General features: G+C 39.3%; 3 protein-coding genes across 6 annotated transcripts in view; 1 reads left to right on the top strand and 2 right to left on the bottom strand.

Moving 5' to 3' along the window:
- Positions 1-24,058, bottom strand: LOC101854993 (FAST kinase domain-containing protein 5, mitochondrial). Its single transcript, XM_013084762.2, has 11 exons — positions 24,034-24,058; positions 21,543-21,624; positions 18,077-18,204; positions 17,136-17,262; positions 11,178-11,445; positions 9,567-10,514; positions 8,868-8,965; positions 8,175-8,334; positions 4,374-4,491; positions 2,488-2,599; positions 1-927 (listed from the first exon to the last, which is right to left on the bottom strand). The coding sequence occupies exons 4-11, from the start codon at positions 17,178-17,180 to the stop codon at positions 829-831; spliced, it is 1,848 nt and encodes a 615-aa protein (XP_012940216.1). The 5' UTR covers positions 17,181-17,262; positions 18,077-18,204; positions 21,543-21,624; positions 24,034-24,058; the 3' UTR covers positions 1-828.
- Positions 18,056-22,021, bottom strand: LOC101861926 (UPF0235 protein C15orf40 homolog). Its single transcript, XM_005090205.1, has 4 exons — positions 22,014-22,021; positions 21,543-21,624; positions 20,150-20,282; positions 18,056-18,204 (listed from the first exon to the last, which is right to left on the bottom strand). Exons 1-4 carry the CDS (start codon positions 22,019-22,021, stop codon positions 18,056-18,058), a joined length of 372 nt encoding a protein of 123 aa, XP_005090262.1.
- A 251-nt stretch (positions 24,059-24,309) lies between the features above and the next one.
- Positions 24,310-26,214, top strand: part of LOC101854062 (nuclear receptor 2C2-associated protein) — an 18,411-nt gene continuing 16,506 nt past the window's right edge. Inside the window, exon 1 of one of the 4 annotated variants that reach the window (XR_004858718.1) lies at positions 24,310-24,415. Coding sequence is in view for 3 of the 4 variants with exons in the window: in XM_035970760.1 (XP_035826653.1) it covers positions 24,732-24,772 (41 nt within the window). In the remaining variant the exon portion in view is untranslated. Of the gene's footprint in view, positions 24,416-24,556; positions 24,773-26,214 lie in introns of those variants that run through there. The other 3 variants (XM_035970760.1, XM_013084754.2, XM_005090169.3) reach the window with 3 other exon arrangements.

The following is a 26,214-nucleotide window of genomic DNA, read 5'->3' as shown; positions in this document are numbered from 1 at the left end:
TTTTCTAATTGACCTTTTTATGATCTAAAACTGTTGCTGGAACAGCAACTGAACATAATGCAACTGAACAAACAACACACCCTAACACAGTGCAGAACAAACATACCGAGGAAGTTACAATAAATAGTATAGAAAAACAAATGTCACTTCATTATTTTGATTCAAAAATCAGTCTGACAATGGCATACACAAAGGCACAGAAATCGAACAAATGACACATTCAGTGTGCAAAGGAAACAATAAATTAACAAATTCAAACAAAAATTAACAAACCAACACTGGCTGCCACAGTGTAGATCATTGTCTTTGAGGTCAAGTTAAAGCGACTTGCTCAAATCAGCACCCATGATAGACTAAATTAACCCCACAGATAGTTTACTTTGCCAGCCAAAGTTACCATAATAAAACCATTGCAAATTCAATGTCAACAAAGTTCAGTGCATACAATTTAAAGAATCAAGCCAGCTCAAACAAACAAAACAACACAAGTTGTGGGGAATTTTCCTTTTCTGACTGAATGGATTCTATTTGCACATTTACTACACATTACAGTGATTACTTCAGAGGATTAAAAAATTATCACAAAACTGATATCCTTTTTATTTTGAGATCAGATTTCACTGTGGTGGAACAGATAAGTATTCAAAGACTGCTGCATTTCAATAACGTTTTTTACGAAACAATGAAGAAATTTTCAAACAACCCACAGCTTGCACATCCTAGTACATGGAAATGTACAGTAATAAATATCCTTTGTTTTCGGAAATGATTACCCAGCAATATGAAAAAACCAAAAGAATTTATCACCGCAAAAGGGGATAATTCTTTTCACACAGTTTGGATGACCTCTTGCACATGTGACATCAAAGCCTGCTGTGTGGACATTCTGTCCTGTATAGTGTACAGAAGAGCTTCTTCAGCTGGTATCTGGGGTAGACAAAAAAAAAATCAGAGCAACTCTAAAAACTCATACGAATATTGAATATGATACATTTTATGAGCAACTTCAGCACATTCTCATAAACATGTATCGTCAAATTAGCTTTTTACTATTACGAAAGGAGGGAAAGCTTTCGAGTAGAGAGTGTGCTGCCTCCACAGACACTAAATAAATTAGATCGCCTTACAAAATTTTACCTTTTTCTAAAACTCTGCCTTTGTGAGCCTAAAGGAAATTATAGAATATCCAATAAGCAATTTTATTGGGAGGCAAAACTAGCCATACATAATGAGATTTCACTGTTCCAAAGCTATGAAGAGCATTACATTCAAAGGTCAACATTTAAAAAACTGGTTGCATGTACTGTGTCCTTGATCCTTGATTTAAAGTGGAACAGATTCATTTGATACACATTCACTTGATGGAAGGACACTTATCAGTCATAGGTTCTATCCAACAAGCATATACTCCCTTCTCCCCATGCCAGTATAGGTCCCTAACACATGCCTGAGTGGCGAGTAGGAAAATCAAGTTCATAGTGTTTCCCAATGATACAATGCTATCCCAAATTTTTTCACTGCAATTGAAGAACAATACCATACTAGACACAATGCAGGTCTTTTTACCCTATCCGTTCGTCGTGTTTTACTATCGTATCCATACAACGTGGGGAACTCGTGCCACCACTTTCAAAGAGGAAATTTACTCGTTAATCCGATCCGTACGCTTTGCATAGCAGTCTGTCATAATGATTTTTTGAGATGAAAGTTTCAAAGAGATCTTTGTACTAGAAGTATTCTAAAATGTGAAGAATACAACCCGGGGGTACAAAATGACCCCAGGGCGTATGGATAGGGTTAGAAAGCAGGGCTTTTGGTAATCTATCACTATCAGTACACAATGCAGGGTGGATATACATGTATTAATATTCAATAAAGGACTAAAAAAGTAAACAAGACCCCACACAGATTAGAACCTTGAACTTGTGTGCTTCTGTGATGCAGAATAAATCTATAACCTACTGCACCACTATGTGCAGCAGGACCAATACAGACAGGAACAGATTCCATGACATTTACAATGAAAGTCTTACCTAATAAAACTACCATAGTCCTTGCATTGAGAGAAAGTTAAATCTAATTGTGAGTCATCATGGTGAAATCAGGCGCTTGTCAAAATGATGAAATCTGAGAAATCGGCGTTTTTCCGCCAGTTTGGCAATTTTGATGCATTTTTTTTTTGCTCAACACCTTTTATGTCCATTTCAAAACACATTTGTTTGTGGATTTTATTGACACAGGTAGATTAAAGGCCAAAAAAAAAGGAACTCACAAGCTTTGTAAGTTACCAAACTTTGGTGGCCATTTTCTCGCTAATGTTATCCCCGAAACCAGACAACTCCTATCTCCTCCCATAGCAAATATCTCGACTTCTATTAATACCAATAGCTCCACAAGCCCAAAAATTGACGAGTGTCTGATTCCACCGCGTCGTGACACAATTTGATTTTTTCCATCACTTCACAAAAAGACAAGGCTGCTACTTACTGTGATTACTTTAAATCCTAAGCACCTCAATTGCCGGAGTTTGGTGTGTACCAGGCCAAGCAGCTTGCCATCAAAGCTAGTCTGAGGTCGACTCAGAAGAACAATCACAATGCTGAGGACGCAACAACAAAGTGGACTGACTGTAAGCATCAGGTCACAAAGAGTGGGTATCTAACAGTAATAATAATGTACAAAAGAAAGTGTACATAAAGCTGTTCATTGGGTGCAACTGTCTATCTACCAGTACTTTAGACTTACAGACTATATAACTTACTCTTTCTGTGCAAATTTCAAAATAAAAAATGTTAAAAAAGCATAAGTAGTAATCAAGCAAGCACAGTGGCGGTGGGTAGTAAAGGACTCATGGGCTTGAGCCCCCCTCTCCCCCCCCCCCCCCCCCAACCCTATCTCAAAGCAAATGAAAATAACGAAAGAAGCCTTTAAAACCGGTATGATCGCACGCAATGAACACAGAGTGATCAACTTGGCGGCTTTCTCGTTTATCAAATCACTACTGTGACCACTTGCAGCTATAGTAACCTAACAGCCAATCAAATGTCTTTTGGGCTCAGCAAAGGACGAGCCCGTTCCCACGGTTCCTCTCAATGAAACCCCTTGTATAAAAAGGTAGAAGACTTGAAAAAAATAACACTGCACAGAGGGCTCATGCTCTCCTAGCCCTGACAATGGGGTGAAAGGTTACGACTCACTTTCCCCCAGTGACATAGTTACCTATGAACCCATCATTGGACCTTTGTCAGGTGCGTTCTACTTTCCGCGACTACACAGCCTAATCCAGCTAATAGACGGTATATGTTTGGAGTGCTTTGTAGGCATGTTTGTGTGTGTGTGCTGCTGAGATTTAACAGTTATTAATTTAAAAAAAAATTTTTTTTTAGAGAACACATTTCCAACCTCACTGCAATTGAAGAACAATACCATACTAGACACAATGCAGGTCTTTTTACCCTATCCGTTTTAAATGTTGACTGTTTTTCTCATAACATTTTTTACACATATACATTTATATTATATGTATGTTTTACGTACACACACATAGATTAATTTTCAAGATGTGATGTGTTGTAATGCGCATTGAGCATTTTTTTTGAAAATGGAAATGTGCAGTATAAATGCAATTTATTATTATTATTATCATTATTAATTACATCAAACCACATTTGAGGTAACATTTTCATCAGATGAAAATTAGTTACAGAAATTTGGAGGTGAAATGGTTTCGTCCCCATCATCCAGAAGAATTTAACATAGAACAAAAGAGAAGGAAGACAAAGGTGACTCTTCACGTATGAATGGTTCTCAAAATGCCCTGGCTCGCCGTAAGTATAGAAACTGTTTTGTTCTTATTGCTTGCTATTTGGTGGTAAAGCAGTGGAAGCGACCTAAGCCCCACACAAATTTTGGTCCACCCACGGCCACTGAGCATGCACATAGTGAAGTCGGACAGTGGGATGCGAAAACCCTAATTATGTACGAATTTCTTTATGTACCTGTCAATACAAAGAATACACATGCATACCATAAAAGAAAAAAATTGGACCTGAAAATCTGTTTGATATATGTACATGCTAGACCGTAGATTTCACATGTATTTCTATTTGGCTTTTAAAAAAGCGTTCATTGACAAAATAAAGCCCTTCCTTACATTGCAATTACATAGCATGCACCTATAATCAACTGAAACATCACACTGACTTTCTTCGGGCACACTTTCTGTGCTAAAACATTGAAAAAACAAAACAAATAAATACAAATGACTATTAGCCTCCTCACATTAATACTTTTATACAGAAGAATAGAGAGGAGTAATTTCATGAACTTGTGCAATTCTTTTTAAAGCAAAAATAAGAACAAAAAGTACATACTGCTGGAGCTTCTCTTTATCCCTAGAGTTGGAAAGACCTGGAGAATTTTTGCCATCCCATTGAACAGTTGCAGGAGGGATGAACTCCCGTGTTTCACGATCAAAGCAAAGCAAAATATCTGGGAGGAAAAGCAAAGAATAATAATAATGTATTACAGGAGTTGGAGAGATGCAAAAATATGTTACTGTTGTAACATCAGTAAACATCTCAAATGTGAGAGAAAAGCCGGGGGGGGGGGGGGGGGGGGGGGGGCTCTCATGGCCTAGAGGTTAAGGTGTTGGCCTCTCATTCAATAGGTCCCGGGTACAAACCTGGATAGCGAAGGAAATTTTTCTTCTCTAAATGGTCTCCTTTCACCTCCTTTCTTGCTCTCTGGCAATGGCTTGTTGTCTGCTTTCGTCTCCACTTTCTACCCCCAACCCCCACACCTCCTCTGCCCCCTCCTCTGGGCTCCTGACTCTTTCTGCAACCTTTTTACTACTACTCCTTGGCTCCTTCTTACGGATGTCTTTCAGCCGCATCCCTGATCTTCTGGTAGGAAAGATCTACACCTAGCCTTTTCGGACAACGGCAAAAAAATCTCGGAGGTCCTGTTGCCCACGTTAAAGATCCCTTTGTGGTCTACAATCGATAAAAGAGTAGGCTTTGGCCGTTATCTGAGCAAAATTCAAAATTTCCTACCAACTGAAAATGTTTAATGTGTCCAATGCACTCATGTGACCTTTAAGCAGTTGCGAGCGCCGTAAAGCACTTACTTAAAAAAAAAAAAGAAGAGAAAAAAGCCTTCTGAAACGAAATCTACTCAGTTTGTGGACCATCTTGCTCCGTTTTATTCCCATATCCTCAAACTGATTTGGGAAGTAGTAGTACAAATTGATCACGTTTCAAATGCTGAAGTACAAAAGAGAATCACCAACGCAGTGGGGCAATATGAAGATCTACTGACCACAGTGAAGAGACGAAAACTAAAATGGTATGGGCATGTCACAAGATCCACAGGACTTGCCAAAACAATCCTGCAAGGAACCGTACAAGGAAAGAGAAAGAGAGGAAGGCAGAGAAGGAGATGGGAGGACAACATTACAGAGTGGACAGGAAAGACGATGGGTGACAATCTGAGGAGAGCAGAGGACAAAAATAGATGGCGAGAGCTGGTTTTCCAATGCAGTGGTGCCCCAACAGTTGCCCCAACCATGGGATAGAAGAAGAAGAGAAGAAATACAAATTGATTACAACCAAATGGTTTCAGCAGCGGAAGAAAATTATTTCCTGAATGAGTCAAAAATCTTTCGTAGCACAAATAGAGAGATTGAATGCACGGCGCACAAAATCAGCTGAAATCGCGCCTTTTAGTTGTACCGCGGCTCCTGCCGCCCGGCGGTGATTTATCACCTCGCCCGGTACCTGTTGACCTTTTTTATTGGGGTCATTTGACCCCGTCGCACCGTTATAAACTGGGGTGCGTTCTTGATAAAATCGTCTCATTTACTGTCTAAATTACAGTGGTGCCGTAAGACCCACCAAGTAGTTTTAATTTATAGACTTTAGCAACACCATTTCTCAACCTTTAAAAGAAAGTCCCAGTCTCCTATGTGTTATACCAAGTGTTCTACACGTGTCTGTTTGCTGCCTGTGTAACACGCTTTTCTTATTTCAAACTGAGGATAAATAATCATTTATTACAACAAAACGGTGCATTGAATTTTTTGGGGGATTCGATTTGTGAGTTCATTAATAAATCATGTTTTGAGTGTATAAATTTCAGTACTACCGCAGTTGTGGTTGTTAAGCTACATCGGATTATTATGTTGGGCCCCCGAATTGACTAACGTTATTGCCGTATACAACGGAGACCTTAAAATGGAGCACACCCCTGAAAGTCAGTGAAAGTCATGTATCCGCTTTAAACTGTCTGTGTAGAGTGTGCGGAAGACTGAACATTACAGGGAAGCAGAGAAAATCCTATAAAAAGCCGTATTTATGTTCGGAAATAGCCAGTGACCTCTTCCTTGTGTTTGGGTTGAGTATCAAAGATGACGCTAGTGATAAACACTCCAAATTTGTGTGTTTGAAATGCTATAAAACAATCCATGACGCTAAACGTCGAAATAGTGCAGGGTCCCTACAAACACTAAGAAACACTTTTGACAGCAGTCAACACATCTGGTGTGCTTACAATGGAAACTGTGAGGCAAAAACATGCAGTCTGTGAACAGAAAAGGCTGCTCTCTCTGGCTGTGCAACAGTAAAGCCCCGTGACCCCCAGTCTCACTCCAGCAGCCATGAAAAATACACCCACCAAGCTAGTCCTAGCACCAACATTTCTGAGACAGACACAACCACACAGAGTACATGTACCCGTGCTCTCACCACAGACTCAACACAACAAAACGACCCACACACAAGTACAAGTCATACTTGCCACACCCACCCTCAGTCTGTTGTCCCAGTCAATGACCAACACGTAGGTGTACAACATGCAGACACAATGGTTCAGGACAGTCACATCGTAGCTCACACCGACACAATCAGTCAGACAACATCGGTCACAAATTCTCCCATACCGCATGATAGCAGTTGTGAGCACAGCGTAAGCACTGTCCGTGTTTCTCCATCGTCATCATTCACACCCACTAAAGGCCAAACATTTTCTGCGACTCCCTTGGCTTCATCAACTCCAGCCCAGATACATGAAACAGTTAGGCCTACCCAAGACAGCACAACATCTCCCATGATCAAAGACATAGAAACCATCAGCCATGCAATGAGTAAGACAGAGACACACCCACTCACTAAAAAAGAAAAACAATTAACAACAAGACTTATATAGAGAATAAAACCTATAGCCTACGCCATGATTCGTATGGAGTTATTGTCTTCCAAGAGAGGGAAATATGTGGATATTTACGACAATGTGATACATAGATGAACCATTTTGAGGTCACACAAACTGCGGTAGCAGTGAAATTTGGTGAGTAGATACCCTTATGTGTTACGTTTGTGTCCCTTAAAGATGAACTAATCCTGAGGCTCAGTTTTCAAATTATCGGCGTTCATTACATCATAACTAGAAACAATATCGGGAATCAGACATGACCATCTTGCACAGTCTGTTACAACTAAACAGACCAATGCTGATTCTTTTTGTTTTTGAAATATCATGAAAAAGACTTGGAACTACTGATGCCCGCATGCAGTGATGTCTTTAAGTCAATGTTATTGTGTTAATTAGGGCTCAATTCAGAATGAAAAATACGATTTTCTAAACCTCCCGCGCGGTCACGCTGACCGAAGAATGCCCACGCGATGACCCCGTTCCCCGTCACAGGTCAGCGCGCCACTGGTTACCTGAGTTCTCAACTAAAGTATCCTGTTTCTGTGCGTCGTGAATGATGCAATAGTCAAGAGCTAAAAATTGTATTCCCAATATATTTGTACCTGTCCTTTGATTTTTAGACATCCTTCAGAATACCAAAACATTTGAAATAAAACAATATTTCATATAATTCTAAAAAGAAAAGGCTTAATAAATTGCCACCTCAAATAAATTGATATAACGCACCCATCTGTTTGTCATAAAAAGAGCTGTCACTGTGCTGGGCAGAAAAAACTCTTTAAAGGTAAAAGTAACATATTCTTTATAATTAACAAAAGAAGCATCGTTAGGATAGAAAAAAAATTTTCCTCTTCCAACAGAAAACAGAATTTTGCTGCAACACAAAAACCCAAACTATTTTCAGGTACAAAAATACAGTACTATGTAAAAAAACCTGACATGCTTTGAAATAGGCAGCAACACACCTGCAGACTTGACGTGTGGTAAGATAAAGTCACAGGCAACACATTCCGAGCCCACAGCATCCCTGAGTGCAGACACAGCCGGATTGATGCTCTTGCGGAGTTGTGTGTCAATCTCAGGACGGAATTTGGACAGCTTTGCACTCACAACATCACGGTAAGCCTGGGAAGAAAGTCAAAGTAACAGTTGATAAAAATTACCTCAGAATCTTTTGTGACTGAGTACCTACTGTTTAAGACTTTGAAATATCCTTTGTGATCAGTCTGAGGCAAATCAAGAAAGTAGTTTCAACACAAACGTTACACTGCTTTTTCTCTCAGGTGAGTAAAAATATTGTCTGACAACAGCATGAAAATACCAGTTGGTCTGATTTAAAAGAGAAATATTTTCTATTCACAAGGCAGAACTTTCTTCCAGTCATTTAAACAGTAAAAAAGTGATTAAGCACTTAGTTGAGTAAACTATTCGCATAAAAAGAAATATTGTTACAGTTTTCAATGGTCCACAAAACATTCAAAGAAGATGAGTACTGAATCCTTCACTGAAAACAATCGCAAACTTGCAGTGTGTCAGTGTAAAGTGACAACCACCCACAAAAAAGGAAAATCTGTCCTATATAAAAATAAACTAGTAAAGCACATAAAACATTTGCAATTCAAGATCAAAGGAGAAACTGAGCAGACCAAATTTTTTACCTCTGAAAGACGGTTCCCTGTGTACTTTGGACATTCAATCCTCAAACTGTTGTCTAAGAACTGCAGTTGCAAAAACTTTTCTCTCTCTTTTTTCAGGCCTGTGAATGAGAGACATTTCTAAATGCAAACAGACCAACTTTCTGAAAGCAAATGTTTTGTGGGTTCCGTCCTTAGATAGAACTATTCTTTCTAAAGAGAAAAAGTACTGTAAAGCATTAGAGTCAAACTGGAACAGACCCCCCCCCCCCCAAAAAAAAAACAACCCCCAACAAAAAACAATAAACAAACCCAAAAACAAAGAGTGAAAAAGGCTTAATATATATATAAAAAGCTCTTTTGAAAATACACAATATAAAAAAGGGCTGTCATACCTATATCTGAAGCATATAAAAAATAAATAACTAAGCCCAACAAAACCTTTTTTGGAGTCAGTCACCTGTCAAAGTCGTCAAAGATAAAGAAAGATGCATAAAAACAAAGCTTCAATGTACCTTTCAATCAATGTATTGAAAGGTGTGTGAAACTGTCTAAAACATTCTTTCTTAAGAGTAGCTACCAACTTACACCTTCACCAAAGTACTGAGAGATAAATGGAACCTAATCTTAACAAATTATTAAGTGCATATGTCAAAGAATATGTCGTCACTAAAGTACTCAGATATGTATGTGAAAGCAGATAAAACAAAATCTCAATTGTACCTGTCAATGCCTTGACCATGGAGGGCTCAAACAACCAGTCCAGCAGTGTAGGAGGGTAGATACCCAGGAAAGCCAGACCCATCAGTAAGTCAGCCAAATTGTCAGGATACCTCTGCATGTCTTCTTTCTGGAACCGAGTTTTCTTTAAAATCATGTGCACAAGATTCAGATGCTCCCGATCATTGGTGACCAGCGTGCCACATGCCCAAATGATCTTGGGAATGTCTTTGAACCTGCGTTTGAATTGTGGTCTCAGACACTGACGTAAAAGGTAGAGGAATAGATCAGGGTGTGTGACGCGCACCGAGGCGAAGGCAAAGGCAAAGTGCATCATCTGACCTACAGTTCTGTACTGAGAGAAATAGTCTGTTTTCACAATCAGGTCTCCCAGAGATTTGTAGAAACTCACTTTCACATAATTTGAAAGCCTGAAAGTCTTCATTATCATCGGTAAGTACCAATTTTTTACAGTATCGAATTCATCCAACAGTTTCTGACCAATCCGATCCAAAAGGGTAGCAGATTTAATTCTTGTTCTTCCAAAAAAGAACAAATGGCAGCACACACACACCTGGTTTATATTGAATTCATCCAAAGTCTCAGCAAGTCTTTGTTCTAAAGCAATCTGCAAATAGGGAGGAGAATGGGCGTGGCATGCCACATGCATCGTGAACCGCGTCAGTTGGTGAGGGGTCATGTAAAGAAGATCAAACATTTCAGTGATGTAGGAAATAAGGGCTGTTGTGTACCATGGGTTAGGGACCTGGTTCATGTAGAAGATGTCAGCCACTGTGATCATTTCTTCCATCGTCATGGAGTCCAGACGCCTCCACAGCGCAGTAATGACTTTCATTGTTTCTTTATCCACATGCTGGATATTTCTGGCTTGTGACATGAGGTCAAGTGTTGACAATGACTGCAAGAAATCTTCACTATATCTGGGGTAACCTGGGGAGATATTGAGAGAGTTAATAGAAATATCTTCAAGACATCGTAAAAATACTGTAAAAGCTCATCAACTTGTCAAGTAAAATTGCCTTTTAACAGTTATAGAACCAGTTCTATCAAATCCTTTCACAATAAAACTTGGAAGCCAACATGTTTTCCAATTTGACAAAAGGGTGAAACCAGCGATTGTCTGTACTTATTCTATGATCCTACAGATGCTGGCATTCTTCTTTGTTGACCCTGCTTCAGGAATAGTCAACAGAAGATACTTTAACCCACAGCTGAACCAACTTAAACCTATTATTATATAACCATCTTTCCAAATTAAAAAAGTCTCCCTTGCGTTTCTGGCCACCACATGTACATTTCAAAGGCACTCTTATTTATTTATGCAAACCAGCATTTTTCCAGTTTCTAATTCGGATTAATTAAGAATAGTCTCCTGAACAGCTGATCTAAGCAAACTGGCTCCTCTCCGTCTTTCAGGTGAAAAGCCCTTGTTAAAAAATACAAATTAAAGATTGCATTTAATGAAATGGTCCCTATAATAGGGTCCTATGGTTTCTAAAGCAAGGGCCAGACCTGAGATAAAACACAGATACACAGTATAGCATCAGAGCAAAACAAGTGGGCGGAAGAAAGAGTGAAGTGGCAGAAACTCACTCTTTTTGACAGGCGGCAGATATACTGATTCCATTAGACGTTTGTGCATATTGATCATCCAGAACTGGGACCCCTTCGGCTCGGAGCGGGTAGCATCAGTGACTTGACTAGAATCCACTTCAGAGAGTGAAGATTTCTGATTTGAACTTTTCTTCTTCCTCTTGGATCTATCTGGTTTTCCGGAGCCAACATCAGACGCAAATGTCAACTTACTGTAATAACATGCAGGAAGTTGTTGATGCACCTGCAAAAGACTCTGAGTCGAAACCTATTTATGGTTTGAAAAAGAAGAAAAATACAGAAGAGATTAGTTTTATATAAGATTATCCAAAACAAAACAATGGAAGACATTCAGTCAGCGGCAGTTCTGGAAAACTTCTCACTCTCACAAACATGAAGTGACGCCTTGAACTTATGCGGTGGGATTTACCAGGACTGACAAGAGGCATCTTCATCCTTTGGATCTTTTGCTGAAACAAGTTTTCCCTTTAGACTTTAGAGAAACAGTTGAAAGAATTGTGAGAGCATTGGCTAATCAAAATGCCTTTTGCCTGCATTGATACATTTCCTATGTCCTCAAACAAAATTTTAACTTACAAAGTCATGCTATTATCATATAGAAAATGATTATAGATTTAACTAAAAATAATGAAATTAAAACAAAGAAAAAAATGAGAGCATGCCTGGTGAAAGGTACCAAAAGATGCATTTGTTCTAACCGAGATATCAGGCTTCAAAGGTCAAAAATAGAATTTTGAACAAAAACTAAGTTCCATTAAAAATGGATTCTTAAGCTATTTATATATCGATATTTACAAGGACTTGAGTTTCTTTTACTTCAAAATACATTTTTAAAGATGTTTTATAACACAAGATAAACCCAAAAGAATGTGTGAGAAAATTGGTTTTCCCAGTACACACTCCGGATGGTTTCTCTTGTCCATTCATAAAGTCGACCCAATCACATTGCATACCAAAATTTAGGTCATTCTCTCCCCTCTCTAATGGCGAGTAGTGCGCATGAATATCTAGAACATGTAAACAAAGCGAAGCTTTGCGCATCCACACCCTTTCATTTTTTTTAGAGCAAATTGTATAGCATATTTCCTCCCTGTGCAAACCCAGATCTAATTTCTTGAAAATTCTTTCTCAAAACTTTGCTTCCGTACCCTGCCTTACAAAATCACCCATATCTCAATAACAACTGAAGATATCTTAAAAATTAAAAAAAGCACATTGTTCTGAAATGATCCCTTCACATGAAAATGCTACAAAACGGGATTGTTAAAAATGAGTCATTTGGAACCTTTCACCAGGCACACACACACAAATGTTCTATAGACTTCTGAGATTGCTTGCAAGAGCTTTTCCATGATACTGAAGATGTATAAGAATGACAGAGATGAAATTGTCAACAAGACATAAACTGTTTTTGGAAATGCAGAGATGCCAACCACAGAAAACCGAAATGAGTATTGCGAAATATGAAAATGTGTATTTTCAGGGGAAAATGTGTATTCCCCACGACCGACCAACCAGTAATAGTAAAATGTTCAGGGTGTCCAGCAATATTTCCTGAAAAAAAATTACTAGCTCACCAGCTCGAAAAAAGGAGCACACACGTGTACAATATACATGTATCCAGTCAACAACATGTTAGTGTTCAATGTCGTACTGAGGTCTTGTTTGACTTTAGAATTTCAGTCTATTATATAATATTTTCCTCTCATTATTATATAAAAAATAAATCCTGCTTTGAGAGTTCGGAAGGGCCTAGAACAAGAATTTCGACTATCAAGAACCAGTCTGGGTGTCATGATTCATATTATGAACTGACAGACTCAAATTATTGCTCAAACTCAGAGAAAAGCAATTACTTGAATGGCTGAAGTAGACCCATGCACCGTGAGAGTTGTAACAACTGTGGGAGGACAAGATGCAGTGACACTGAAAATCTGCCAGTCTTGAACACAAAGCTACAACATACACTGTAGGTATAATTTACTATCACCCATCCAAGTAGGTATAATTTACTATCACCCATCCAATGAAACGCGAACATTTTATTTCAATAACACAGGCTTGCAAAGTATGAGGAGTTCCGATTCCGCACACGGCCTGCACCAATGCGCGCTTTGCACAAAACTAATCAAAATTCTGTTGTCTTCTGGTGTTGCCTTAACCCCCCGGATAGTATCTTAAACCCCCAAAAAATCAATAATCTCCTCCTCTATGCCGTAGTCATATACTTCGCAACGCCGTTACTCCCACCAAAGACGGTTTTTGCTCACCCGATGCCGTTATTTATGATGCGAACGCACACAGGTTCAGTGGCCGGCCACGATGGCGAGTCAGACAATCTAAAAATCGGACGACGCTTGTATTTTCTTTTCTTTTTCCCACAAGTGACAGCACAGCGACGAGTCCGAGTATTTCTTACATTTCATTTGCACGGCGACATTGCGTTTATACTGCACAACCTGCATGCCACAAATGTTGCGTTATCAGACAACTGCTAGCAAACTTCTCGGCGGTAACGAAAGAGAAAGTAGATCTTGATTTTTCCGATCGAACCTCGGTGTCACATACGCTTCCGCCTGCCGCCATAGCTGCCTATTCGCGTGAAAGTGAAACGTACTCTCCGGACGGGGAAAAGCTGAACGAAACGATCGTGACCGGCAAAAATTAACTTACTGACCACATCGGACTTGGTTTTCAAATACTCCAGTTCTGCGATACTGATACTATTTTGACAAAAGATGGGACTTGAGATAATTAGGTTTACTCGCCCAAGCTGAATCTCGTATTTTTCGCATTCCAGGATGCGTATTTTCCTTAGCGTACAAGAAACCATGCGTCCCGACAGCCCTCCCAGGCAGGAATCTGTGAGGCTGGGTTCTCGCCTGCCATTCGCTCGCTGCATTGTTCGCGCGAAACTCAATTACTCAATTAGGAGCAAGGCCTATTGTCTTACCTTGTGTGTAGTGTGTAGTAGTCCTATTAGTGTGCGTGTGCATGCATTTAACGCAGCGCACTTGTTACCGGTACTTGTTGCCTATTCTTGTACCGGTATTTATACAGTAAAATTTCTTCACATTGTGTTCTAACATACTAAGACTAAGATAGATTTGTTTTGAATGTGTGGGCCTACAGGGTGAATTTCTGACGGATAAAAGGTGTGTTTTATTGTGTCTGCAAGGGCCATCATGACAAAAAAGTGTCCCATGTATGGATGCTCCTCAAAGTATGACAGTAAAAGAGGATCGGACAAGGACGTCAGTGTGTATTCCTTTCCTAGTGACCCCAAGCAATGTAAGAAGTGGGTATAGACAGCATACCAAGGCACAACTGGAAACACAGTGAAGTGACTTGGCATTTGGGCGTTTGCAGATCTATACACTGACCACCCGGTGCTCCTATAACCAGAAAATCTAGGTATCCATCTCCTGCTGTTCCTCCCAATATTTTTCCTAGTGTACCCCCATCTACACTGCGTAATGTTGCTCATTCAAGAACAACACAAAACTCCACCGGTGACTTCAAAGGTCGGAGTATGGACATATTGAAGCCGCTGACTTGCTCTGCAATGCAAACATCAATCAGCAATTTTCGAGAAAAACTTTGTCATTTCTTAAAAATCCTCAACAACACATGATGGTGTAGTTGCAATGGATGAGGATAAAATAAAGCTTACAAGCCTCAGTTGTTAGCCTAATGGACCTACATGGTTGCTGCATCTAGATCTATATGCATGTGTTTGCAAGTGAGGGTGATATAATACAATTGAAGCTCTTCACTTCTTTACAAATTCAGTTTCAAAACTCTGTCGAGCTCGGTTGGCTACAATCATGAGACGATTTGTGGACTCTTTTAACTTAAATCTCGTTGTGTCTAAGAAAACCCTCACATGCATTGCCAACGTCTTCCTGAAGAGATTTGCCGTTCATAACAGCAGCAACAGTCAAGACTGTGGACCGAGTAGGAAGGCAACGAAGCTCTCTTACAAATCAACAAAGGTAGCACGACATTAGAGTGGATTGTGGGACCTATAAACTATAAAGGAGACAAATATATATATATATATATATATGTATGCATTTCCAATGGACGTGAGTAGCTGATTTTTTAATTAATTCTACTTATTTATTTATCTATCTATTCTGTTATTTTTCTCGTTGAAATGTCTTTCTTGTACAAGTTTACTAAGTTTTTGATGAAAAAGTAGGCCTATTCACTGCCCAGTTTGACATAGGCCCAGTTTGTCACAATTTCATTAAAGTATAGATAGAAGTATTGATGACAGTCATAATTACAGCCCTTTAACACTGCAGTCGTAACTTAATTTTTTTTATTCTCCACGTTCATATTGGTATTGTAAAGATAGTCCTTTTTTTTATAGCAATTCAGCTTGTGTTGTTCATATTTCTTCCTTTTTTAAATGCAAATCAAAGGAAAATACTCTGTAAAATTTGAACGAGGAGTGTTCTTTCGTTAAAAACAATAGAAAAATAAAATTCAATTCATGATGCTATTAATCAATCATTCATTTTTACTCTTATTGAGAAAACTTCCGTCATGCAGGGCACAGTCGAGGCGGGGTCGTGGGCCTGTGACAAACTGGGTCTGTGACAAACTGGCATGCTTCCCTTTCACAGATTTCATATTATTACTATCTCCAGAGTATATTGCCACAACAGCTTCTTTGATATATAACTGCGCTGCAAGCCAGATATTCTGTATTCTCGTACCAATTTTCAGCAAACTAAAACATGTATGGTTTATCACACCAAAGTGATAAACTGAAGTCCAGCTCACTTAGAATTCTACTAGATCTATAATACCAGAAAGTGTTGGTCACTTCCTACTCTAGCGACACTCGACCAATGTAAAATCATGCATGTCTTTTGTGACATATTCAGTTTGTTTTTCCTTTGGCTAGATCTATGTTTTTTTCCGATTAACGTCAAGTAGTACTATAAAATCTCAAACTTTTATCTTCAAGTATTCACTATATTTATGTTTTACCAGCAAACATTGTAGCCATAAGCCTATTGATGAAAACATTTTTTTTTCGTTTTGTTTATCACTCATAGATCTAGATTCAAGATCAAGATCTAAGATCTGTATTTTTCTTTTGTTTCATGTTTCTCACCAACACTTGTATAAGTGCGGATAGATTTAAAGCCCATTTATGTTCTGCGACATCCTGAATAAGGAAGGGGTGGGGTATTAAATGATCAGCGTTTGAACTTTCACGATGATAGTTCACCCCAAGTACATGTACATGTAATTGGAGGCAATGTATCGGATGTTCTACATAAATTAGTGTTAACTTATAAAGTTTGTGTGTGTGTGTGTGTGTGTGTGTGTGTGTGTGTGTGTGTGTGAGAGAGAGGAAGAGAGAGAAAGAGAGAGAGAGAGAGGGGGGGGAGGGTGGTTAGAAGGGGAGAGAGAGGGTGTGTTTCTCTACCATTTGCCTTGCGTTGCGTGCATAGCCGCATGCACACTGAGGCTCCCAGTCAGCCCTCCAGTTTCGCCACGCCGCGAGCGGGTACACTGCATGGTTTCTTGTACGCTAAGGTATTTTCTCATGAAAAGTCGTATTCGCGTATTTTCGGCAAAAAATGTACTAAAATACGTAAAATCGTACTGGTTGGCATCTCTGGCAATGCTATCAATGAAATGGAACCAGTATATGAAGTGAAAGAGAATATTTCTTTCAAAGACATGAAAAAATGAGGAGAAGAATGCACTCTCATTTTGGCACTTACTCCGCAATTGACTCTGGTTTCCATATATGCAGCAGGAAACCGTCTACAAAACATTTTCTAACAACACTACTAGTGCAAAACTTGCAGATTTATATCTTAATCAGAAACACTTAGAGAGTATAATCTGACTTACTGAGAAAGTGAGACAAAGATGGGCCACCTTCAGAATAAACAAAAAAGCACTTACCAAGACAGCTTTCAGAGAAGTCCAGCACTTAGGAATCTTTCTCATTTTGAAGTTTTTCTATCACCTCTTCAACAGACAAACCGCATGCACTGTCTACGAGAACAGTTTTGTTGCGAGACTTGGATCCCTGCAATAATAAACACAAAAAAGTTTACTTGAATAAGAGTAACAGCAAATATTTAGGAAAGCAATTGACAGTAGTAACTCAACACGACAATGATGAAATGTGTAAATGGAATAAAAGAAAAATACATTTACTTTCTCTTTGGGTTTAGACAGTTCTCATTTTGTTAAAAAGTAAGTCTTGAGTTCATGGTTTATACCAATAAAAGAACATTCAACTCATGTTATAAACTCAAAAGAAAAAGTGGAAGACTAAAACCTAAAACTATGAAATGAATACAAAATCAATTTTGAAGAAAGTAAAGGGTAAAGTATTAAGAGATACGTTTTTTAAATACCAACTACAAACGCCATATTATTTTAAAATAATATCTTATTCCATGAACACTTCTCTATGTATTTTAGTCTTGCGTCCATTCTTCGAGAGCCTTATTAGAAATACACTAAATTAACATTGAAAGGAAAGCAAATAAGACAATACAACAACATCAGCCAAAGATTTGATAACGATAATGATGAACAATACCGATGGTGATGCTGATTTAGATACTTACTGCTGAAACTACTGTTATTGCCACTTTCAAAAAGATAAAATATACATGAATTAGTCGTCTATATTTTAAAAAAATCACAATCCATTGCCCCTCTGTGCTGTCTTGAATACTCTTTGAACATAAAACACGCTCTTCATAGACCAAAAGATATGTAGAATCCGAGATGAATTCTGTACATGGCTAAAGTGAGCACTAGATCGTTAAATATATAAATCTTGCTATCATTGGCAAGACCATTACATGTTATTGATCATTTATAATTACTTTGTCCAAGGTGAGGTCTGACTTCCGAACAGCTAGCAGTTTGGTCAAGTACTTGACAAGCTCCGTGTTAGCCTCTCCATCAACAGGGGGAGCTGCAATCTGCACTCCTACACCTTCCTCTGACAGTCCTGTGAAATCATGTAGATGATAGTACAAATAATACTAGTACTAGCTTATTTTTATTTATTAACTTTTTTTTTTGTAAGTGTTTTACGAAACTCGCTCGCGACTGCATAAGGTCATATGAATATGACAGCGCGGGACACATTAAGCATTTTCAGTTTGGTAGGAATTAATTTTGAAATTTGCTCGGGTGGCAGCCGAAGCTTACTCTTATCGACTTTAGGACTTTGAAGGGATCTTTAATGTGCGCAGCTTGCACATGGGTTATTGCCTAAAGGAATGCAATGCAAATATGTGTTTAAAGCATTAACATATCTTCGCCTCAGAACTATTTTGTTCAAAGTCACTCTTTCTTTAAGTACACTTTAGATAAAATAGTTCTGAGGCGATGATATACAGCAGCTTTACAGTATATTTCAGTCCTCCAAGCATGAATTCTTAATTGCAGACACCAGAAAGGTCTCTTTAACTTGTGACTGAATGATTTTGTAATAAAGCCTATACTGCCATACGTTGACAAAACGCCTTTCCTTTATTCACAGCAGTTTCCAGATAAAAAGGCGTTCTTCAAATTTGAATACAAATTTATTCAAATACTGGTCACATTTTCACTCTGATTTTTATCAAACAAGTAGGGTAACTGATCAGGCTATCGATTAAGCAAATAAAATAATTTGGCGCCAAAAATGAAAAAAGGCATTTTGTCAGCTTAGGGCAGTATAGTCTATGACTGTTAGAGCTGGGTCGCGAGCGCGAGAACGGAACTGAATCGCCACTCTTCCCTGCAGAACGCGATTCACTTCAGCGGAACGCGGAACAGTATCGCTTTCTGATTCACTCCCCTGTCACCACCTTGCGACTTGTTTGTAACCTACTGCTGGGTCGCGGGCGCAAGAACGGAACGGAACACTTAGTATGGCTCCCCTTATTTTACAAAACAAAAGATGGTATTGTCCAACCCCCCTATTAAAACAAAATGAACAGGTTCAAACAAATAGACAGAAGGAATTTTAAGGAGCCACTGTTTTAGCGAATCATGGGGTGGGGGGTGGGTGAATTTATAGGGTCGCTAATTGAGGTCAGTAGAGCAGCGCCACGAAGGATGAGGGGTGGAGAGGATGGAGGGGTAACTTGAGTGGGACTAGCGAAGTGGCATTGATAGGAGGCTTAGTGTTCCACGAGCGCTCGCGAATTCGCTATTCTTTAAAGCCTACTGAATCGCGAATCGCCACTCTCAGATTTGGCGAGCAGGATGATCCAGCTTTAATGACTGTGTGCATCATGACAGAAGTGAAGTTAGCATTCCAGGGTGCAGGTGGTGATGATATAGTGATGATCATGACAATGACGAAGATTATTGTGATGAAGATATTCATGATGTGACTGTGGTGATTGTGGAAGAGGCTGTTGCTACGACTTTATTTCCCTTCTACACCCCTGATTAAGCTAAATGGTGAAATCCTTTGTCTTCTTTAAATTGTAAATTAATTTATATAGTAAAATGATACAGACATGGATTCAGATTACAAACAGTGATAGAGATAATGATGAAAACTGCTATAAAGTTCTTCTTTCCATTTACAATTTACAATATATATACACACACACACAACACACACAGAAACGTATGATTATCACCATGACAAACAATATCACAGTAGATAGCAGAGTACTCAAGACTTTCCCTATTTAGAAAAGCACTAAAGACATACTGGCAAGCTTCCTAGGAATAGAAAGTAATAGTACCACGACAGGACACAAATATCACATTTAAAAAGACAGTCTCAAATTGTTGGAAAAGATTTTGCTAGATCTTTATTAGTGAGACAAAGTTTGTAATCAAAGAGTAACATGACAAATTTTCCACTTTATGAAGGAAAGAAAAAGACACAAAATGTTTCTCTTAGAAGTAAGAATTACCCTCCATCCATATAACTTTACAAATCTAACCTGTGATACTGTTATGCTTTGATCCTGGTTTTGCTAGAATTTTTATTTCCACAGATCCATCAGGGCGAGAATTAACTGGGCTAGTTGATTTTGCGTCTTCAGGAGATGTAGCAACAGCAGATTTTCCTCCCAACTAAAAAGAAAAATGATAAACGGCATATTAATGCAACACTATAGGATATAAAAAGTTGACAAAATCAGGGTGACTTGCATTTCGACATTCAACAATACTACACTGCTTTGAATTCACCAAAATTTTGTATAACCCCCCTAGTGATGACGGCTGATTACATTGGCCCTAAGTTTCGTTTTGTGGTGTCACGGCAGATTAAAATAACCGTAAATTGAGTTGCTACTTCAGATCGTTTTTATCCCATTTTTCATATCACTGAAGATTTCTTTCAACTCCTTTATAAATGAGCTTTATAACGTTCTATTTACATTGTACATTCTGCTTTCTAAAAATGTATAGGTTAATGGTCTTTACTTGCTTAGTTTACCTGTTATATCACGCATTTTCCAACAATATAATTAGGATATGGTAAAATCATATAGTTTCCCCTGACACCACAGGCTATTTGTTAGCAACACTTGAAAAGTTAAATGAACAACTTCAGATTATATTAGATATATATGCCTGCAATTGAAGAATTTGGAATCCAATGTATCATATAGACTCACCATACCCCCCCTCCAGGGCAGTGCCACTGACAGAAGTCTCTACAGGGCATTCCCAAAGGGGGGGATATTAACATGTTCTTATGCTCAGTAGAATTGTAAATGGGCTGATTTATCAATGTCATGCTCATACTGTGCCGGAAAAACATAGGGGGAACTGCTGCTTTTTCTTTCCTCATCCTTACTATCGTCACTTTACTCTACTTCTTTTGTATGTTTGTCACTTTCTTGTGAACGTTTATTTCCGGGGTGCCTTGATGGTCAAAGCAGGCTTTGTGTTGTTGAGTCTAGAGAGGTGAGCAGAGTAAGCCTGATTCCCTGTTTGGACTTCTCTGTTGACACCCACCCCTTGGCGCTCATATGACCTTATGCAGTTGCGAATTCTGTAAAACCTTACTAAACTAAAAGTAAAAGACATACCATATTTTGCTAGAAAATGTTGAGATCATGCATTGCATATTAAAAGTGCACTTTTCAAAATGTTGTCTATGGCACTACAAGGTATACAGAAAGAATACACAACTTACCAGAGTCCTTGAACATTCTGCAACTGCATATCGCTAAACATCATCATTCTGCCAATATTGAAGTTCCGAAAATTAACAGCAATTTCAAAGGAGGCCTGGAACACAAGGTAATTTTACATATAAATAAAACTTTTGCTGTATTCTATCTTGATACCAAGACAAGTATTTTTCAAAAACACTTTCCGTACCTTTGCCTTTGCCTTTCCACTTGCACTTTTTGGCATTTTATCAGAGGCTTGTCTCATCCATGCAGCTTTCTTTGTGAAATGCCTGTCAATAAATTGTCAAAATAAAACAGAAATCATTCATTAAAAAAAGTAAGAAGAGATGTACAGTGTGTGTATGTGACTTCTAACAAGAGATCTTTGACTTTTTGTATCTTATTTATTTTTTCTTTTAAAGTCTTTTATGGGCCTACTACCTGCAAACTACATATCAAAATGAGAACATGTGCTTTGAGGTAATAGCCAGTGCTGTAAACAGGCCTTACAAGGATGCTACAACAAAGTTTACACTGGTGTGTAGTGTGCGCCTCGCGTTGCTCAGCAGCTTAAAAAAGTTGTGCTGTCTTTTTACCGCTGACCTCCCCTTGTTTTTTCCTCTTTGGCTTTATATTTCATTTATCGACAATTTTATATATCGACATCAAATCAACTTACCAGAGCATGTCAATATAAGCGGATTATACTGTATTATTGTAATATAGTTCTTCTTTTTTTGGTAAGTGTTTTACGGCGCTCGCAACTGCATAAGGTCATATGAGCGTGCGGGACACACCTAATATTTTCAGTTGGTAGGAAATTTTGAATTTTGCCCGGGTGGCGGCCGAAGCCTACTCTTATTGATTTTAGACCACCAAGGGATCTTTAACGTACGCAACTTGCACACGAGCCCTCCGAGATTTTTCGCCCTTGTCAGAGAAGGCTAGGTGTAGATCTTTCCTACAAGAAGATCAGGGGTGAGGCTGAAAGATAGCAGTAAGAAGGAGCCAAGGAGAAGCCGTAGAAAGGCTGCAGAAAGAGTCAGGAACTCAGAGAAGGGGGGTAAGGAGGTGAGTGGGTGGGGGCAGACAGAGGAGATGAAAGCAGACGGCAGAACATTGCTAGAGAGCAGAAAAGGAGGTGAAAGGAGACAATTTTAGAGAAGAGAACCTTTGAATGAAAGGCCAACACCTTTAAAACCTCTAGGCCATGAGAGCCCCTAATATAGTTCATATATATAAAGATATCCATACTTCTCATGAACTAATAATTTGCAGTGGATATATTATTTAGATTATCAAGTCAAAATTCGTGTACAGTCGAATCTGGGTAAGACGGCCACCAATTGTCAAGGAGAAAAGTGGCCGCATAAGACAGGTAGCTGTCTTAGGCAGGACTGATCAAGATAAAGAAAACAAGCCATTCCTTTCTGAGGTCCTAACTGAAGGTAGCCACATTGTTGCTGTTTTTGTTTTCGCTGGGTTTTTTGTCTGCTTTTTCTCTTTTCTTGCTGCTTTTGTGCAAGGTGTTCAAATAAAACGAAATGAGAAAAGTGTCAGACAAGGAGAACCGAGAGATGGTCGCAACCACTCGTGAAAACGAGCGACGCTTCTGTCACAAGTTCATGTTGACGTCCATTGTTACTTTGTTACACAATGGGTAAACAGTGATCACTCATCTCAAGTTTACAATTTGTGTGAGTTCTGGGAGGGGCTTTTTTATGGGTTATGAGGGATCACACGCTTACCTCACAATCAGCTGAAAATTTGTTGCCTATTGGTCAACAGTGGGAGGGGCCAACGCAGCATGATCGGTTGGAGGGACTACCTAACATGGACGACAGGTGATTGGATTATGATGGCTCGCCCACAACACCAGCCCTGGGCCAAAGCCCGATTTATGACAAAACGTAATGGAGTCACTAAGGTGGCTGTCTAAGAGTGGTGTTATTGTTTAGTGTGATAGGGGTTGTGTGTTAAAATATGGTGGCCCGTTTTACACAGTTAAATATAGATCTAAAAAAACGCAAGGGGGGAAATGGAAAGTGGCCGTTTGTACAGGTGTTCGTCTCATAGAGGCGGCCATCAGGGCAGGTTCGACTGAATTTAGTAAAGCAGACAAAAATGAACAAGAAGTCAAGAAAAGCGCTTTACTTTCACTTTAGAAAATATAGAATAGAGAGTGAGATGGGTCCATGAGTTATAAATACCTAGGGCTAGATTCTAGGGCCTAGGCATAGATCTAGGCCTAGCCTCTATTGAATTGAATTAAAATTAAAAAACCTTTCCTGCTCTTCACCGTTCATGAATTAAGACCCATTCGGGAGTTGTGTTATCTTTAACTTTGAGTTAATCAGGGAGTCCGGCGGAAAGGACATCTGGCCTGGGGAGCATTCTCTTCTCAGACTAGATTCTCAAGAACTATCACTTAGGCCTAGATCTAGATCTACAGGCCTAATACATAAGGGGAGGACTTCCGTAACGAGCGACCACTATTAGACAGAGCAGAATTGAGGGCTAGGGGTATGGGTAGATCTAGGGCAGGGGTAAGGTAGGGGTAGGGGTAGGGTTAGGGTTACGGTTTGGCTTAGGTAGGCCTCTTTTTTTATTGTGTTTGAAGGGGAGGTCGCTCGTTACGGAAGTCCTTAATTAAATAAGTGTCTAGACACTAGATCTATCTAATCTCTTGTCACGGTCACCTGTGGCTGAGGTTGATGAGGTTGAAACAACCGAGACCAGTGAATGCTATTGCTGTATTTGCTGAAAAAGCCCGCAGCCCTGAAACCAACAGATTAGTTCGGAGCATCTGTACTGAACTCTACGTCATAAAAGTGGTCCAAGGTGAAAGACCAAACGTTTACAGTTTACACAAAGCAAAGCCTACAGCAAGGCCCTACTTTCGTTTTCGCTTTTCCGAGGTTGATTTTCGTCTTCCTTCGTCCTTTGATTGATTTTGATCGTCCCTTTTCCAGTTGTCGCAATCACCTAGCGGATCAAGGCCCGAAACAATGTTTAGGCTATGAGAAGAAAAATATAGCACGATTTACTTGGATTCAAGACTTTGACTTCATTTGCAAATAGGTTAGATCTAATCTATAAAACTGATTATAACCTCCTTCCCTCTTTGGTTGATTATGAGCAGAGACACTAAAATATAGAGTCTCTGTTATGAGTTAGTACGACATCAGTATTATTTTTCTTGAAGCTAATGTTGTGTTCTTCTGTACTGAAGATCGAAAAAAGTGTCCTGTTCGCAGCTGTTGTGATGCACGAATGCACGCACATTGCACTCGCACTCTCCTCATTCGTACTCACTCTAGATTATAGATTATAGATCTATCTGAATTGACACTAGAGTCTAGATCTAGATCTAGAATCTAGATCTAACTGTATTTAAATGGGATCAACAAGTATTACAGATAAAATTTCTCGAACAAGGTAATTGCACTCCAAGACATTATAGACTAGATCTAGATCTAGGTAGTTAAGGCACTTACTTAAGTTAAGGTAGACTAGATTCTAGATATAGATCTAGATATAGATCTAGATTAGATATAGATCTAGATATAAATCTAGATCTACACTAGATCTAGATCTAGATCTAGCTAGATAGTTCATTCCTCAAGACAGGGATCTGGGTTACCTTCAACTTGTCTTGACTTTGACTTAGTCTGACTTAGATCTAGATCTCGACACATGCCATGATAATGAATTTAATGAATAATCAGAATATGCATGGGGTGTCATGATTTTGGAACCTGCCTCAGCCTCAGCTTATCGTCTAGGCTTAGACTTAGACTCTATGTCACACGTAGATCTACTCCTGTCCTCGGCCTCAGCAGCAGCATGGCCTTCCGTATGTTTGTCTCTAGATCTAGTCTGCACTGTTGGCCAGCCTACTATTTTTACTCTCACTCCGGCACACAGATGTTACTGCTTCGGGGGTCAAACTGCAGGTGTATTGTCATTGTTTGCTGCAGATCACACATACAGGCCACTAAAACTGTCGCAAATCAATTATTTTAAAGAAAATTTCAAACCTAACTGTAAACGGAGTGTCTATGTCAAGCGCCATTATTTGCCGATCAGCGCGATCTTAAGATGGCGCAGAACCATATGACGATCCGCAGAAAGCGCAGCCATCTCAAGATGGGCGCGACGCGCCATCACACACAAACAAACGATTTTGCAAAGTTCGCAAACCAAACTCCGCAGAATTTATTATCATTAATTTCAAAATTTAAAAAAAAGGTTCTAGATCTAGAGGACGCAAGTATCACTTGCCCATATACAGCCTTTCTCTTTTGACTTTTTGCGTTTCGATTCTAAATGCTTTGCTTTCCCCTTTCATTCAGGGTTGCCACATTATTTTTCAGTCTCCTGTTGTTTGTGTGTGTTTCCACGCGATCGGCAGATGGCACAATTTTTGCTTGCTTTGCTCAATCTTAAGATCGCGCAGCTCTGTTCATTTTCGGAAATAATCCGTAGATGGCGCGCCCATCTCGAGATGGCCGTGCTTTCTGGGGATCGTCATATATGGTTCTGCGCCATCTTAAGATCGCGCTGATCGGCAAATGGCGCTTGATATCTACGTACACGGTAACCGGGCACCTAGTCTCAGCTTCTACGTACACGGTAACCGGGTACATAGTCTCAGTATCTACGTACAAGGTAACGGGAATGGAAATATATATATCAATATTTGTCCTGTACTGTCACTTGCTGAAAAACAAAGAAAGTCATACAAGTGTCTTGTTGGGCTCGCCATCGTGACAGGTCAGTGAACCTGTGCGTGTGCATCACATTGTGAGTACCGGTTGGGCTCACCAAAGTACATTTGAAATCTGTGCGCTGCGGAGTATGGGGGGGGGGGGGGGGGG

The sequence above is a fragment of the Aplysia californica genome, unplaced genomic scaffold (assembly GCF_000002075.1).
Source record: "Aplysia californica isolate F4 #8 unplaced genomic scaffold, AplCal3.0 scaffold00013, whole genome shotgun sequence".
NCBI lineage: Eukaryota > Metazoa > Mollusca > Gastropoda > Aplysiida > Aplysiidae > Aplysia > Aplysia californica.
The sequence above is the reverse complement of the archived record's forward strand: the minus strand, read 5'-3'. Positions and strand labels throughout refer to the sequence as shown.